The 18,702-nt window shown below is 42.2% G+C and overlaps 1 protein-coding gene across 1 annotated transcript; it reads right to left on the minus strand.

Moving 5' to 3' along the window:
- Positions 1–242: 242 nt before the first annotated feature.
- LOC135541081 (serine/threonine-protein phosphatase 2A 55 kDa regulatory subunit B alpha isoform) lies at positions 243–13,539 on the minus strand. Its single transcript, XM_064967207.1, has 10 exons — positions 13,207–13,539; positions 12,613–12,690; positions 8,640–8,737; positions 8,380–8,545; positions 8,082–8,194; positions 7,751–7,928; positions 7,136–7,300; positions 6,629–6,798; positions 6,168–6,259; positions 243–4,740 (listed from the first exon to the last, which is right to left on the minus strand). The coding sequence occupies exons 1-10, from the start codon at positions 13,211–13,213 to the stop codon at positions 4,464–4,466; spliced, it is 1,344 nt and encodes a 447-aa protein (XP_064823279.1). The 5' UTR covers positions 13,214–13,539; the 3' UTR covers positions 243–4,463.
- Positions 13,540–18,702: the final 5,163 nt, after the last annotated feature.

Below are 18,702 nucleotides of genomic sequence, written 5' to 3' on the forward strand. Positions count from 1 at the left end.
ATCATATATGATTGGCTCACCTGAGAAGAGACGTCACCAAATTATTTCACGAACTTTAATTTGTTGTGCAAAATATGCACCAACGCAAATAAACATTTGTTTGTGATGTGTATTCCTTGTATTTCGCATTTAAATAGTCTTGCTTTATTTTCAAATGGTGCTTGTGTATGTAATGACAATACACTTTCCTATATGAGAACATTATACAAATACAAGTCATCTCACTGTGAAAGAAGTCAGAAACGTATTACAATTATTTTATTAATTCTTTATTACTCATTAACCTAAACTGTATTTTATTCTGTTTGACAAATGCAAACAGACCTATACTGTGAACCTTTAAAACTGCTGTATTCCTTTTTCTTTTAAATCACCCAGAATTTCCCAACCTTTATCAAGAGTCCCTCAAAACAAAACATACAAATAAAAGAAATTCACAAAAATAAAAAGTGCATTCTGTTGTGAGTCCTGTGAATACATTTATATTTAAGTTCCCCTGGGCATTCTCCTGCCTGATAAGCCGCCAGTCACTTCAGGAAACGTACTTTATCTAATTTCCTCTGCTATGAAAAAGGCAATTAGGTCCTTCTGAATGACATTTTGTGGCTTTAGACAAGAGTTGTGAAGACAGGAGTGTGTGGAGGAAAGTATTATTTTATTTTGTTCAGGTGTCTCCAAGTATTGTTTTAGTCTAAACTGACAGCAGAGATATACAGTTGAAGTCGGAAGATTACATACTTAGGTTGGAGTCATTTAAACTTGTTTTTCACCCACTCCACAAATTTCTTGTTAACAAACTATAGTTTTGGCAAGTCGGTTAGGACATCTACTTTGTACATGACAAGTAAATTTTCCAACAATTGTTTACAGACATTATTTCACTGTATCACAATTCCAGGGGTCAGAAGTTTATACACTAAGTTGACTGTGCCTTTAAACAGCTTGAAAAATTCCAGAAAATGTTGTCATGGCTTTAGAAACTTCAGATAGGCTAATTGACATAATTTGAGTCAATTGGAGGTGTACCTGTGGATGTATTTCGAGGCCTACCTTCAAACTCAGTGCCTCTTTGCTTGACATTATGGGAAAATCAAAAGCAAATCAGCTAAGACCTCAGACCACGTCCAGCTGCAAAAACAATAGTACGCAAGTACAAACACCATGGGACCACGCAGCTGTCAAACCACCCAGGAAAGAGAGGCGTTCTGTCTCCTAGAGATTAACGTATTTTGGTGCGAAAAGTGCAAATCAATCCCAGAACAGCAGCAAAGGACCTTGTGAAAATGCTGGAGGAAACAGGTACAAAAACAACTATATCCACAAGTCCTATATCGACATACGGTTTGCAACTGCACATGGAGACAAAGATGGTACTTTTTGGTGAAATGTCCTCTGGTCTGATGAAACAAAAATAGAACTGCTTGGCCATAACGACCATTGTTATGTTTGGAGGAAAAATGGGGAGCCTTACCAGCTGAAGAACACCATCCCAACTGTGAAGCACGGGGGTGGCAGCATCATGTGTGGGTGTTTTGCTGCAGGAGGGACTATATTGAAGCAACATCAAGACATCAGTCAGGAAGTTAAAACTTGGTCACAAATGGGTCTTCCAAATGGACAATGACTCTAATCATACTTCCAAAGTTGTGGCAAAACGGAGTAAGGACAACAAATTCAAGGTATTGGAGTGGCCATCACAAAGCCCCGACTTCAACCCTATAGACAATTTGTGGACAGAACTGAAAAAGTGTGCGCGAGCAAGGAGGCCTACAACAAACCTGACTCAGTTAAACCAGCTCTGCCAGGAGGAATGGGCCAAAATTCACCCAAATGTATTGTGGGAAGCTTGTGGAAGGCTACCCGAAACGATTGACCCAAGTTAAAACAATTGAAAGGCAATGCTACCAAATACTAATTGAGTGTATGTAAACTTCTGACCCACTGGGAATGTGATGAAAGACAGAAATAAATCACTCTATACTATTATTCTGACATTTCAAATTCTTAAAATAAAGTGGTGATCCTAACTGACCTAAGACAGGGAATTTTTACTAGGATTAAATGTCAGGAATTGTGAAAAACTGAGTTGAAATGTATTTGGCTAAGGTGTATGTAAACTTCCAACTTCAACTGTATGTATGTATGTATATATATATATATATATATATATATAAAAATAAGAGCCGATCTGTGGCAACAATTACATTTATACCGTAACTGAGCCATGATGTTCTAATGCAAAGAGTGTAATGGCGGTATGGGGTTAGGGGTATCACGTGTTGCTTCTCCTATTGAGCATTTTACATCTTAACCATACCTAAACATTAGGCTAGTAGTAGGCTACTCTTGTTCCTCATGTCATGACACATTTTCACAACAGCTATTATAAGTGACAGCCATTATAAACTGTCCACAAAACAAACATAAGAAAATCTAAGTATTCAACAAGGACATGAGGAAGTGACCCTCACAACACCAGTAGAGCTAATTACCTTTATTGCAGTCTGCAATACTGCTTATTGGTAGCCTTACTAGTAAATGAGACTCAATTGATACTCTTAATGCTAACTTATTACGATCAAATGGCTCACAATTGGTATCTCGTCAATCAAGTATTCGCGTAGCCATGTGCTACCGATGGAAGAAAAAATAATTTACCTCCCAAAATATCAACAAAGAATGCCACATTGACTAAATACAGTACAAACGCTGGAAATGCCATTTTTTTGAAATACTGTCTCCAATGCCCTGAGCTGACATTACCCAGTAATTCCAACCAATTATACCCACTAACACGACTCACTTAACAGTTTTGTTTGTTTCCTGCATAAAGAACTTACGCACAATCAAAGAGAGAAAATATTGTTTCATAAAATATTTCAAGTCAGTAACCCTGTCTAGTCAATAAACCTGATACTCAGTGAACGTGCGGTTAAGAGCATTTCTTCAGTCAAACTGAAGCAAACAGAAAATGCCTTTCCCATTCTCAACGTACAATGGGCTATTAATAATAAAATGATCTTTTACTCAGTGCAATTTTTTTGAAAACACAGCCATGGCAAACAAACGGATGCACACAGATCCACACCGGAGTTAAAACAATTAGCGCAAATGAACTAGCTTAAACTCAGAAGCACCCGAATCCATTCCAGTCAATATCGGATACAGTAACCCAAATACAAAAATGAATGATCATTATGATTCCAGTGACACATACCTGAAAATACTTATTTGGACATTCAACATGCATAAAGCCTTTAATGGCACATTAATATGCACTCCATCTTCAAACCCGCAGCCCATGTGAATTTAACACAGTAAGTCACGTTAACTTTCACCAGTCCAAGTAATCCTTCAGTCCATAGACCAGTCCAAAACCTACAGCTTAATAGACAACAGTGATCAGACTACACCAAGTAGTGCGAAGGGATTAAAGGATATCAATCAATATCTGTCTTCTTAATTCATACAAAAATAAACTAATTATAGTGATTATTCTTTATCTGAAGTACAAAACATCATTAAAAAAACAAACAAAAAACTTGATCCAGAGGGAAAACTTAAAAATTCACAAGAAGCATAAGTCAAGACGCATGCATGGAACTGAGCAGCAGAGGTACAAATGGGTGCCGCGCTTACATTTAAAAACGGACAAGTCATGCAGGTCAGCCAAGGCAGGCCTGTCTTTCTCCTGCAATTACTGCACTGGAGCCTCTGTGCTGAGCTTTACATGGTGGCACTCTAAGTGCAAGAAGGAGATTAGGCTGCAATGCCTCTGCCCACTACCGTTTACTTGGAAAAGCAATGGCTTCATACTGTAGGCTACCTCTGGAGAAGGGCACTGTGCTTACCAGACGGTTAACCCTTGTCTGTAGTCTCAGACTGGCTAACTCTATATTCTACATAGTTGTCTCGAAATTACCCCCAGACCCCAACCCAGCCCACCAACTGAGTTGAGCTATTGTGTGTGTGTGTATACGTGTCTACATCAATGTTTAGAGTAAGTGTGTACTGTATGTGAAAGAGGGTGAGCAAACTTGGAAATTTGACAAATGGCCTGGGACAAAAATTGAGAGCTGTCAGCTTGCCAATTTGGTCAGTGAAGAATAGCAATGTTGTGATCTGTGTCAACGATGGAGGGATGGGAGGGAACAACTTCCTATTAAAAGAAAAAAATGCTTGTATATATAAAAAATGCTTGTGGCACCAAAACCGTTAAATTAGCAACATATCAATATCTCAAAGACTAGTGTTAAAAAAGTGTTCCCTTTGGGATGTAGTGGACAACAGTTGCAATGTGGCAGAAGAAGTGTGGTACTGTTGGAGCCCCCTGAACAGGAAATAAGACTAAGAAAGCCATCAAAACAGAGGCGTTTTGCTGCACTTCTCCATTTGAGATGTTGGGGACCAGAGTAGTGAGGCTAAAGTGGGATCTGGGATATGAAGGGTTCATTGAATATTTGTTACAGTTTGTCCTGAAATATATAGAGGTTGTTAGTGGTGGCCACGGCGATGATGTTGTCCTGAGGGTGCCAGGCCGTGTGGAGGATCTTCTTGTTAAAGTCCAGGCTGTCTACACTGATCTCGTCTTTCTTGCGCTTCCCACCTGTGCACACCTTGCGGGGCTTGAGCACAGAACGAGGCTTACTGCTTTCCCGAGACGCCTCCAGGGTCACATCCTGCCGGTATCCTCGGTCAAACATCCTGAAGAAGTTGTTGTATGAGCCCGTCATCACAACACTGAGGAGGACAAGGGTGGGGAATGAAACTGAGGTAGTGGCAGACAGAGTGGTTTCACATCAGTCTTTCAATCACAGAATCAAAACACTTATTTATCTCAGGCATATTAAGACCGTACAAAATTCAACTATATTGTGGCGACAGGTAGCCTAGTGGTTAGAGCTTTGGGCCAGTAACTGAAAGGTTTCTAGTTCGAATCCCCAAGCTGACAAGGTAAAAATCTGTTGTTCTGCCCCTGAACAAGGGAGTTACCCCACTGTTCCTAGGCCGTCATTGTAAATAAGAATATGTTCTTAACTGAAATGCCTAGTTAAATAAAAGTAAAATAAAAATAAATGTAGAGTCAGGTCCATAATTATTAGCACCCTTGATAAATATAAGCAAAAATACTTTAAAAAATAAACACTGACCTATACGCTATGCAAAAAGGGGGAAATTCCTTTTTTTTATACTAATACAATAGCTCAGAGAAAGAGATATTGTTTAACAAGTAATTTAAAAAAAAGTCAAAGATACAGGTCAAAACTATTGGCACCCATGTTTTCAGTAGTCTAACACCCTCCCCGTGAGAGGATAATGGCACAGCCTTTTCTAAAATGTTGAGATTGGAGAACATGTTGGGAGGGATCTTAAACCATCATTCCATACAAAATCTTTTCAGATCATTGATATACTTTATCTGCTGCTATGGACTGCCCTCTTCAATTCAAAGTACAGATTTTCAAGTCCGGAGACAGATGGCCATATGTTGATTTTGAGGTCAATTAACCATTTCCACCACCATAATTTACTGTGGGTATGAGGTACTTTTCTGCATATGCTTCTGTTTTTCAATGCCAAATAGCTCTATTTTCATGTAATCTGACCATAGCAACCGGTTCCAATCCAAGTGCCAATGCCGTTTATCAAACTGTAGGCGGAGTCACATGAAAATGCAAGGGTGAGCCTTGAGTTCTGTTGGACAGCGATAAAGGAAGCCTTTGATAAGGCCTGTGTCGCTCAGTTCAGATGAGGGGATATCCCCATGTACTGTATCTTACAGTATCTACAGCCTTTCTTCTGTAGGCCAAATGGAACATAACATTACTATGTACAAAATAGTAATAAATACAATTATTACTCTTTAATGTGTCCTCAATGTCTAACATTGATCTAATGCAGGGATGGGCAACTTCAGTCCTCGGGGCCTGATTGATTGCCCCAGCTAACACACCGGACTCCTATAAACAACTAATCATGATCTTCAGTTTAGAATGCATTTTTTTAAATCAGCTGTATCTGTTAGGGAGGGGGGGGGGGACACCACTCCAGCATCAGAGGACTGGAGTTGCCCATCCCTAATGTAATGTATCATACAGCATCAACTTCATGATCAATGTCAGACAGCTATTCATAATTCTAAACCTAATGCTAAACTTGATTCTCACCTGTCGTTTCCATTCCAGCAGCACTCAAACTTATCAAAGATGCAGTCGTTCTCATAGAGTGAGCACAGTTTACTCCTGAGGTATTCATGGACCTGTTGGGAGAAAAATGATAGTTTATCAAGACACTGAAAACAGTACATTATATTTGCACAAAAAAATACATTGGTTCAGTCTAATATAAGCATACCATCGAATGTCAAATGATAACAAATGATACAATAATCAACTGAATGTATCCTTGCTTGAAAACCATCAAATACAACAAAGGCCAATACAGGACAGGTGTACACGTAAAGGACACATGTATACACTATATCTCCCCCTACTAGAAGACTTTGATATATAGACATATAGAGATATATATAGAGAGAGATATAAGTTTAGAGATTTGACAAGCAAATAGAATTTTGGACGCAACATCCATGATGCCACCATCTCCCACCACACAGACACCAGCTGACCTGATAAGTCTCTACTGGACGGGACTCCATGTTGAGGTCCCAGATTTTGACGGACAGGTAGTCCCGGGTCATCATGTAGCGCCCACTGTGGCTGAACTTGACATCAGAGATGGAAGAGATAATCTCAGAGAAGAATGAACGATTGCTTGGATCTTCAGGCTCTTCAAACACTGAATGAGACAAGGAGAAGTGTGCTCGCTTAGTCAGTTCATTGGCTAGATTTCTGTTCAGCACTTTGTGAAATCAGCTGATGTGAGGGCTTTGTAAATACATTTGATTGATTGAGTAGTCAATGACAGGAATGGACTCTTGAAACATCTGCTTCCAAGGTCTCTGAAATTTCTGGGCTTCTCAGTACTTTTAACCTGTCTCCAAAAAACTGGGTACATGTAGTAGTCATTTCAATCAATATACCATTTTAGTCACTTTACCTAGTAGTCTCCACAGGGCACAGCATTCTTCTGTCTGAAACTAAAATCTTTGACTCCACTGTCAGATGCCACTTACGTTTGGAGTGCTGGTCACAGAGAGCTGATGCTCTCATGTCACAGAGGCGGATGGTGCCCTTGCTGCTACTGTAGACAAATGTGTTGCACTGGTTTGGATGGAACTCTGCTGCTGTAATCACCTCTGTCAGCTCCTCCATGTTGACTGGCTTGATGTCCACAATGTCTGAGGAGGTCAGTGAGGTCAAGGGCAAACATAACAGCTCTGACACTACCACAGATAAGGGGGATCCTGAACTACCCTATCCAACAAATTACTTGAATTGTGCTTTATTGAACTGTCTCAGTGAAATTGATTACAGTACTATCCAAGACAAAAGTCTATACACACATACAGATTTTTTTTCCTGTGTGGCTCAGTCGGTAGAGCATGGCGCTTGCAACGCCAAGCGTCGTGGGTTCGTTTCCCACTGGGGCCACCCATATGTAAAAGTAGTGGCCCCAGCCGACTTGTAAGTCGCTTTGGACAAAAGCGTCTGCTAAATGGGATATATTATTATTATTATTATTTTTTAAATCAGACAGCAGGAAATTGAGATGGATCAAGATCACCATCAGACACTGTGTTCATCAGACAGACTGAAAGGAAAAGTGATGGTGACCAAACAGAGGATACTAAAGCTGCGGTCAGTGATCTCTAGGTTCCAGAGATTGATGCGAAGGTCATCAGCAGACAAGTAGGTCTCACAGTCACTGTTGACCGAGATGGAGTTGATGTGGTAGGTGTGTGCATTAGCAAACACTCGCCTGGGGCTGGCCTCAACCATCAGGTCCATCGGCTGAAACACTGGGACCTATGGTGAAGAAGAGATTTAGCAGGTTCTGTAGTATGAGTTGTGTGTATAAGATTAGGTGTATAGGGTGAGTCTACACACTCTTAGTTGTGTCAGTGTTGGGGTCTCTGAGTGTGTAGGGTATAGGTAGTGGGTACGTGAAGGTCTACACACCCGTAGTGTTGTGACGGTAGTGGGGTCTCTGTAGCGCCCATCCTCTTCCTTGAGGTTGTACCCCTCTGGTCGCTTGTCCCGTTCACTGATTTTCCACAGCTTTATAGTTTTATCTGCAAGACAACACAGATGTATGTCACACTGCTTCTGCACAAGCTAAATATTTCTGTTGATCCCCCTCCTATTCAAATCATACAAATGAATCAAATTAATAAAACAGCTTATCTAGAGTTTCCCCATCTTCACCAGAGGAAGGGCTGGGGAGGATAAGGCTACATGCACACACTGCTCTGCTGACCATTTGTGGACAAGAGGAACTGTGCAGCGTTCTTCTGAGGCAGCCACCGGATCTTGTTGATCTTCTCCTCGATCTCCAGGCTCTTCAGGTAGTCGAACTCAGGCTCGTGGCTCTGGAAGGTGCTGTAAACATTGTACTCCCCACGGCACTGTGGCTGGTTCTTGCTCTACTCAATGACAACATGCATATCAGATTCTGAGACAAGTTTCAGTCAAGTAATTGATTTTAGTGGACTGTGTTGAGCAGGATCCTTTACTTACCTCCAGCTCCTGCTGAAAGATCACAACGCGGCCCCCCTTGTCCCCAGTGGCTAGTAGCTCCCCAGAGTGATTGAATTCCACAGTGGATATGATGTCAGCTGTTACAAATAACATGACAAGTAGTAGGTTAAATTGCTTATTGCAAAATAATAGATGTATCAACATTTGTCATGTTTTTTTTTTGGGGGGGGGGCTCTCCATTTAGCAATGCATCTAGTGCCCAACAGTGGTGCACTGATTTCACTACAGAGAGTAATACTAGTAGCCTAAATGTGATTTTGAGAAGCTGTGGAAAGCAAGGTATACCACACCAGAGGGAAAATGTAAAACAAACATAGCATCGACAGCTAACCGCTTCCATAGAATTCTCATCCCGCTGCCTTTAGCTCAACAATCTCTCCCTTATGACTGAGGTTGGCACAAGCCTGAGTGTAGGGTAGTGCTATCCCCAACACAACAGGAGTGCTATGGAGAAGTACTTGACTCAGCTCCTGTCACAGCCACACACTGCCTCCCCACAGTTCCAATAGGAACAGACAAAGGGGAAAGGAAACAAGCAGAATAAACTGTATTTTGCAGCAGCATGAAAACTGTTGCGTGTCCCACATTGCCACTGTCTGAGTCTTGCAGCCTTTCGCATGTCTGAAAGTCTGTTTAGATTAACTTAAAGGGACAGGCACACAGCAAACAGGTTTCCATCCAACCTTTTTATGCGAGTAAAGTACACGTCAGGAAAAAGTGACAGGCCTGATGGAAACTGCAAATTTGTTGGAAAATGTTCCAAATGTCGACAAAACACACTAGACAAGACAGGACTTTTGTGCGTCTGTAAATGTAATTATGAGAGAAACGGTCGTGGAAACACGTATGCACAAATGTCGACATAACTAACATATCGAAGCAAACTTTTGAGTCACGAGATGATATATTGTGTTGTCCTCCCACTACGACTTGGGAAAGCATGCAGTTTATTAGGCTACAGATTAAATAAACAATGAACTTGGTGAAAGTACACTGAGATCAGCTTGATGCTCCTTTCCAATAAATATTGAGGGTCTTATTCCGGTGACATGATCGACGATAGGCTGTTTGACAAATAAAAACACTTTCTCTTTTGTCTATTATAATCTCATCACATAGGTAAAACCCGAATGCATCTGTGAGCGTAGAGCGCATGTGCCAAGGCCAGAGTGGTCACATTTTCTATACAATGCACTTATTGTGTGTGACAAAACCATCAGTAGAGTTGAAAATGCGATGGACAATTGAACAAGTACATGGTAATTTAAGTACATGGTAATTTAACCATAAATGTTATTCAGTTGAAGTCAGAAGTTTACATACACTTAGGTTGGAGTCATTAAAACTAGTTTTTCAACCACTCCACAAATTTCTTGTTAACAAACTATAGTTTTGGCAAGTCGGTTAGGACATCTACTTTGTGCATGACACAAGTAATTTTTCCAACAATTGTTTAGACAGATTATTTAACTTATAATTCACTGTATCACAATTCCAATGGGTCAGAAGTTTACATACACTAAGTTGACTGTGCCTTTAAACAGCCTGGGAAAAAAAATAAAACATGTCATGGCTTTAGAAGCTTCTGATAGGCTAATTGACATCATTGTAGACCTCCACAAGTCTGGTTCATCCTTGGGAGCAATTTACAAACGCCTGAAGGTACCACGTTCGTCTGTACAAAAAATAGTATGCAAGTTTAAACACCATGGGACCACGCAGCCGTCATACCACTCAGAAAGGAGATGCGTTCTGTCTCCTAGAGATGAACGTACTTTGGTGCGAAAAGTGCAAATCAATCCCAGAACAGCAGCAAAGGACCTTTGTGAAGGTGCTGGAGGAAACAGGTACGAAAGTATCTATATCCACAGTAAAACGGGGTCCAATATCGACATCACCTGAAAGGCTGCTCAGCAAGGAAGAAGCCACTGCTCCAAAACCGCCATAAAAAAAGCCAGACTACGGTTTGCAACTGCATATGGGGACAAAGATCATACATTTTGGAGAAATGACCTCTGGTCTGATGAAACAAAATAAAACTGTTTGGCCATAATGACCATCGTTATGTTTGGAGGAAAAGGGGGAGGCTTGCAAGCCGAAGAACACCAGCCCAACCGTGAAGCACAGGGGTGGCAGCATCATGTTGTTAGGGTGCTTTGCTGCAGGAGGGACTTGTGCACTTCCCAAAATAGATGCATTGTTATGAAGGGAAATTATGTGGATATATTGAAGCAACATCTCAAGACATCAGTCAGCAAGTTAAAGCTTGATCGCAAACAAAAGGACAATGACCCCAAGCATACTTCTAAAGTTGTGGCAAAATGGCTTAAGAACAACAAATTCAAGGTATTGGAATGGCCATCACAAAGCCCTGACCTCAATCCTATAGAGAATTTGTGGGCAGAACTGAAAAGCAAGAAGGCCTACGAACCGGACTCAGTTACACCAGCTCTGTCAGGAGGAATGGGACAAAATTCACCCAACTTATTGTGGGAAGCTTGTGGAAGGCTACCCAAAACATTTGACCCAAGATAAACAATTTAAAGGCAATGCTACCAAATGCTAATTGAGTGTATGTAATCTTCTGACCCACTCGGAATGTGATGAAAGAAATAAAAGCTGAAATAAATCACTCTCTCTACTATTATTCTGACATTTCACATTCTTAAAATAAAAGTGGGGATCCTAAGTGACCTAAGACAGGGAATTTTTACTAGGATTAAATGTCAGGAAGTGTGAAAAACTGAGTTTAAATGTATCTGGCTAAGGGGTATGTAAACTTCCAACTTCAACTGTATTTAGGTGCACTATATCATCACGCACAGCCTTTATCCACAACAAGTACATTTTATGGAAACATCCCTGGAAAATGCTCATATTGTTTTTATGCATATTTTTAAAATTTCACATGAAAATCTGTTGCCAACTGGATGGAAAGCTAGCTACAGACATACACAGATCCCTATATCTTATGTGCAACTAAGCACACTGTCTATGCAGACTAAACCCAATTAGGCTACTAGCTCTCAAATTAAAAAGCAAAAGTGCCAGTGTTCCCAGTATCTTAATGAATTTAAGTGGAAAAGTACAAGAGTTAACATGGGCTCTTTACCAATGCTTTACTAACCTGCATCATGAGATGAAGAAGGCTACAGACCAAAACTGCATGGCATAACAGACTATAGCTCCATCATGTGAATCACCCAACATCATCTTACCTTTCGTTTTGGGTCACTGACCATTTCCAGACAATCAATTATGCACCATCACATCTGATCGCAAAATTAACATGTCCCTTTATTATTTGACATGTTTGGTGGGTAACGTAAAACTTCAATTAAACAGTCTCAAAAAGCCACCTGTCCCTTTTAATAGCTGGGCAAAGGCACAAATTTCAGCAAATAAACCTTTTGTCTAAATTAATTGTTCACAGGGTTAACATGAATAGATTACCAGGTTTAAAGTTTGATGTGTTACATTAAATAATTCAACAGTGAATTTTTAAATTATGGAAATCATCTGGGTTTTTTTTATCACGAGTAAGAAACTGCTAGACATTGGCTGATAACAGCAAGCTACTGTTAACTGGCAAGCACAAAAACAGTCAACAACTTCAAAATAGGCATACTAAGACTCAATGACTGACACTGTGTGTACATGATAACACAGTGCAGGCAATGCATAGATTGATTAAAATGCTTGAAGTGAATGCAAGAACTAAACAAAATCAACTAGCTATGTAAATGAGCAAACGTCTGTATGCATTAATAGATGCCTGGCTCAAATAGAAGCCTGTCTCTAATAAGCGCTTGTTGTGTTCCGTGATTTTAATTGAAGTTATGGTAATGATGTTTTGAGAGGAGAGTGAAAGTGAGTCGGTGGCTGTCGTTGCTAACTGCACACTACATCAACTAGCTAGTTAGCAGTCTAGAGTCTGAATCATCAGTCATACCTTCAGCCACATCGTCATCAATCGCTCCTTTGACTTGAGAGAAACACCACTGCACATCATTGCCTCCGCCGCCAGCTCCTAGAACCGCACAAACAGCAATGCTTTGAAAATCAAAAGCTGCATCATCATGGTTCTGATGTCAAAGATAATATGAATCTTATTGATCAGCATGCTTTGTTTATAATCTTCTGACTACTGTAGGTACTTTCCATAAAACATCATCAAGAGAACTATTGAGCAAAATAGACATCCTTGCTTGCTAACTTTAGCTCCAATACAGAGTGGAAGTGATAACTAACACAGATATATATAGTTAGGTAACATTAGCTATCTAAATGTCGATGGTAGCGTTAGCTAGCTAACCTAGCCGAAGCCTCCACTATCGCTGGACAACACATGCAGAGCAACGTTTACACTCCCAACTCGTAGACGTACAACGCTAACCTTAGCTAGCTAGATTATCTCTAAATATCAAGAAAGTGGACAATCTAACGTTACATCAAAACAATTTGTAGATTTTATGGGCAATTAACTTGACAATTTTATGTATGCGTCATAGTTAGTTAACGACAGTAGCCTGCTAGTTAACTTTACCTGCCATGGTGGAGAGGGAATCTCTGTCGAGGAGGGCTTGCCTTGGTTGGGGCCCTTGCTTATCTTTCCAGTTTACCGTGCTAGGGTGTGTACAAGCAGAATCTCGATGAGTGCAGGTGAATCGTAACGCTACAGAGTGTGTGGCTTTCCCCCTACTATTCTTCAACTTCTCATGTCACTTATCTTGCGTAGCAGTGCTTTGACATACAGCGACTCTCCCTTGGAAACACCTTGCAAAGCCTCTTGTTTAGCTGGCTGCTTGCTTGCAAAATTTCCCCCTCCCTGATTGTACTTTCAAAATGGCGCAACCTAGTCCTGCATTGACGTCAGTGAGAGACAGACTTCTTCTTCTTGTGAATTTCCGGTAGAGCGATACGAACCTTGTTTCAGCAGGATGTTGTAGCTTTTCCTTATGTCATGCCTTATTGGAATGGATTTATTGATAATATCTGTTGGAAAAAAGTTTGGATGTTCCCACACATACCTACTTGTTAACAAAATTAAGGAATTTCCTTTAAAAGTATCCATAAATATTAACCACTATATGAAGAAGTTTAAGGAAAACATAAACTCAAATTGCTCCTTTTGTAATGACCACCCAGAAACAGTGCTGCATATTTTTTGGCATTGTATTCACGTAAGAAAACTGTGGCAAGACATCAGTAGATTTATAATTGAACACATTTAGGAAGATTTTTTTTTTTTAACCTTTATTTTACTAGGCAAGTCAGTTAAAAACAAATTCTTATTTTCAATGACAGCCTGGGAACAGTGGGCTAACTGCCTGTTCAGAATGACAGATTTTTGTACCTTGTCAGCTCAGGGATTTGAACTTGCAACCTGTCGGTTACTAGTCCAATGCTCTAACCACTAGGCTACCCTGCCACCATTTGACACTATTGTGGAGAGATGTACAGCTTGGAATCTTTACACAAGATAGAAATAAGCTGAAACCTTTTTATGTAATTCATTTAATTATTCTTTTGGCCAAATTTCATATACACAAATGTAAATTTACAAACAACAAAACACATTTTCTTACCCTACAAAAATAAATTGAACTGTATTTTAAGACAGTTAAATACTCTACTAACAAAAAAGCTGTTAGAATTGTCAGTGTATGTATGTCCCTTAAGGTCCTTGTGTAAATGTAATGTGATATTGTGCCCCCTAGATCGATTGTCCATTGTATATAATTGATATATACTTGTGTTCCCTCGTGTACTTTCTGTATTGATTGGTTGTTAATAAAAAATAACATTTAAAAAATACGTATAGGGTCTGTCGTATCGCACCACATTGTGCATGTGCAGGCCCTCCGATATAAAGTTGTTTATGACACACACAAAAAAATTGTGAATTTCCGGTAGACTAGACGTTTTTGGGGGGCGTATTGCTTCCTTTCTCAGTTCGGAATGTGCATTCCACATTGTGACAAAATAAAAAATTAAGGGAAAACCTTAAATTGCACCACCTTCTCACCCTGCACCTAATATACATTTACATTTCAGCCATTTAGCAGACACACTTATCCAGAGCAAACAGGGTGCCTTGCCTTGCTCAAGGAAACATCACCAGATTTTCCACCCACCTGCCATCCTATACACTAGCCCCCAAACCCTCCACCCCATCCCACTACTTAGCCCTAAACGATCCCACACCAGGCCGTTGGCCTGGGAGGATGGAACCCCTTCTCTCAAAACTTTCTGTTGATCTGAACTAAAATCTCATACACCAAAATATTTATCTGCTTCTGCAACTACCACATCTATCTTGATGATTTCCGCTCTATCAGTGCAATGCAGTTGATCACCAACTCTATAAACGCAAGAAATCCAATCTTACTAAAACTCTCTCTACAGGACTATTCACTGTGAGGGCTCCCAGTTGACTCACTCATCCTTGGACTATCCTCTACTCTCTTCACTGCCTCAGCATAGGAAACATTCTGCCCCACTCAAACTCTGTCAATCTCAACCTGTCTTTCTCTCACAGGGCTCTTCTGATCCACAGCTGCATGGGCACCCCCACGGTTGACACAGTGCACTCTCCCAACTGCAAACTCCCTCTTTATTTTTTTTACCTTTATTTAACTAGGCAAGTCAGTTAAGAACAAATTCTTATTTTCAATGACGGCCTAGGAACAGTGGGACAGTGGCAGAACGGCAGATTTGTACCTTGTCAGCTCGGGGTTTGAACTTGCAACCTTGCGGTTACTAGTCCAACGCTCTAAACACTAGGCTACCCTGCCAGAGGCAGGTGTTAGTCGTTGTCTCTGATTGGGAACCATATTTAGGTAGCCTGTTTTGTCATTTTGGGTTGTGGGCAATTGTCTATGTTAGTTGCTTGTGTCAGCACAGTTCTTAGTATAGCTTCACGGTCGTTATTTGTGTATAGTTTGTTCAAGTGTTCCCTGTTCATTAAATTCATGGTGAGCACATGCCACACTGCATTTTGGTCCTCCGATCCTTCCAACTACTACTACTCCTCCTCAGACGAGGAGGACGACGACCCTGACTATTACAGTGCATTCAGGAAAGTATTCAGACCCCTTGACTTTTTCATCATTTTGTTATGTTACAGCCTTATTCTAAATTGGATTAAATAAATAAAAATCCTCATCAATCTCCACAATCTCCACAGGTAGTATCACATTTTCATTTCACTTCATTACAGTACAACGGTTTGATTTGTTTGATCGTAGCTAGCTAGCTACATAGCCGTCTTTGTATCTAAGACAATTGTGTAGTCTAGAGCGATTCTCTAGGTTAGCTAGCCAGCTATTGTCGTTCTTTTAACGTAACGTAACGTAATCAACACTGCTAGCTAGCCAGCTAGCCCCCGAATAGCAGCACTGTAGAAACTATTACACTCAACGGAACGACTTGATTAGTGTAGTGTCAACAACGCAGCCATTGCCAGCTAGCCTACAAAGTCAACAACGCAGCCACTACCAGCTAGCCTACTCCAGCAGTACTGTATCATTTCAATCATTTTAGTCAATAAGATTCTTGCTACGTAAGCTTAACTTTCTGAACATTCGAGACGTGTAGTCCACTTGTCATTCCAATCTCCTTTGCATTAGTGTAGCCTCTTCTGTAGCCTGTCAACTATGTGTCTATCTATCCCTGTTCTCTCCTCTCTGCACAGACCATACAAACGCTCCACACCGCGTGGCCGCGGCCACCCTAATCTGGTGGTCCCAGCGCGCACGACCCACGTGGAGTTCCAGGTCTCCGGTAGCCTCTGGAACTGCCGATCTGCGGCCAACAAGGCAGAGTTCATCTCAGCCTATGCCTCCCTCCAGTCCCTCGACTTCTTGGCACTGACGGAAACATGGATCACCACAGATAACACTGCTACTCCTACTGCTCTCTCTTCATCCGCCCACGTGTTCTCGCACACCCCGAGAGCTTCTGGTCAGCGGGGTGGTGGCACTGGGATCCTCATCTCTCCCAAGTGGTCATTCTCTCTTTCTCCCCTTACCCATCTGTCTATCGCCTCCTTTGAATTCCATGCTGTCACAGTTACCAGCCCTTTCAAGCTTAACATCCTTATCATTTATCGCCCTCCAGGTTCCCTCGGAGAGTTCATCAATGAGCTTGATGCCTTGATAAGCTCCTTTCCTGAGGACGGCTCACCTCTCACAGTCCTGGGCGACTTTAACCTCCCCACGTCTACCTTTGACTCATTCCTCTCTGCCTCCTTCTTTCCACTCCTCTCCTCTTTTGACCTCACCCTCTCACCTTCTCCCCCTACTCACAAGGCAGGCAATACGCTCGACCTCATCTTTACTAGATGCTGTTCTTCCACTCCCCTCCAAGTCTCCGACCACTACCTTGTATCCTTTTCCCTCTCGCTCTCATCCAACACTTCCCACACTGCCCCTACTCGGATGGTATCGCGCCGTCCCAACCCCCGCTACTCTCTCCTCTTCCATCCTATCATCTCTTCCCTCTGCTCAAACCTTCTCCAACCTATCTCCTGATTCTGCCTCCTCAACCCTCCTCTCTTCCCTTTCTGCATCCTTTGACTCTCTATGTCCCCTATCCTCCAGGCCGGCTCAGTCCTCCCCTCCCGCTCCGTGGCTCGACGACTCATTGCGAGCTCACAGAACAGGGCTCCGGGCAGCCGAGCGGAAATGGAGGAAAACTCGCCTCCCTGCGGACCTGGCATCCTTTCACTCCCTCCTCTCTACATTTTCCTCCTCTGTCTCTGCTGCTAAAGCCACTTTCTACCACTCTAAATTCCAAGCATCTGCCTCTAACCCTAGGAAGCTCTTTGCCACCTTCTCCTCCCTCCTGAATCCTCCTCCCCCCCCCCCTCCTCCCTCTCTGCAGATGACTTCATCAACCATTTTGAAAAGAAGGTCGACGACATCCGATCCTCGTTTGCTAAGTCAAACGACACCGCTGGTTCTGCTCACACTGCCCTACCCTGTGCTCTGACCTCTTTCTCCCCTCTCTCTCCAGATGAAATCTCGCTTCTTGTGACGGCCGGCCGCCCAACAACCTGCCCGCTTGACCCTATCCCCTCCTCTCTTCTCCAGACCATTTCCGGAAACCTTCTCCCTTACCTCACCTCGCTCATCAACTCATCCCTGACCGCTGGCTACGTCCCTTCCGTCTTCAAGAGAGCGAGAGTTGCACCCCTTCTGAAAAAACCTACACTCGATCCCTCATATGTCAACAACTACAGACCAGTATCCCTTCTTTCTTTTCTCTCCAAAACTCTTGAACGTGCCGTCCTTGGCCAGCTCTCCCGCTATCTCTCTCAGAATGACCTTCTTGATCCAAATCAGTCAGGTTTCAAGACTAGTCATTCAACTGAGACTGCTCTTCTCTGTATCACAGAGGCGCTCCGCACTGCTAAAGCTAACTCTCTCTCCTCTGCTCTCATCCTTCTAGACCTATCGGCTGCCTTCGATACTGTGAACCATCAGATCCTCCTCTCCACCCTCTCCGAGTTGGGCATCTCCGGCGCGGCCCACGCTTGGATTGCGTCCTACCTGACAGGTCGCTCCTACCAGGTGGCGTGGCGAGAATCTGTCTCCTCGCCACGCGCTCTCACCACTGGTGTCCCCCAGGGCTCTGTTCTAGGCCCTCTCCTATTCTCGCTATACACCAAGTCACTTGGCTCTGTCATAACCTCACATGGTCTCTCCTATCATTGCTATGCAGACGACACACAATTAATCTTCTCCTTTCCCCCTTCTGATGACCAGGTGGCGAATCGCATCTCTGCATGTCTGGCAGACATATCAGTGTGGATGACGGATCACCACCTCAAGCTGAACCTCGGCAAGACGGAGCTGCTCTTCCTCCCGGGGAAGGACTGCCCATTCCATGATCTCGCCATCACGGTTGACAACTCCATTGTGTCCTCCTCCCAGAGCGCTAAGAACCTTGGCGTGATCCTGGACAACACCCTGTCGTTCTCAACTAACATCAAGGCGGTGGCCCGTTCCTGTAGGTTCATGCTCTACAACATCCGCAG

The sequence above is a fragment of the Oncorhynchus masou genome, chromosome 1, assembly GCF_036934945.1.
Source record: "Oncorhynchus masou masou isolate Uvic2021 chromosome 1, UVic_Omas_1.1, whole genome shotgun sequence".
Taxonomy (NCBI): Eukaryota; Metazoa; Chordata; class Actinopteri; order Salmoniformes; family Salmonidae; genus Oncorhynchus; species Oncorhynchus masou.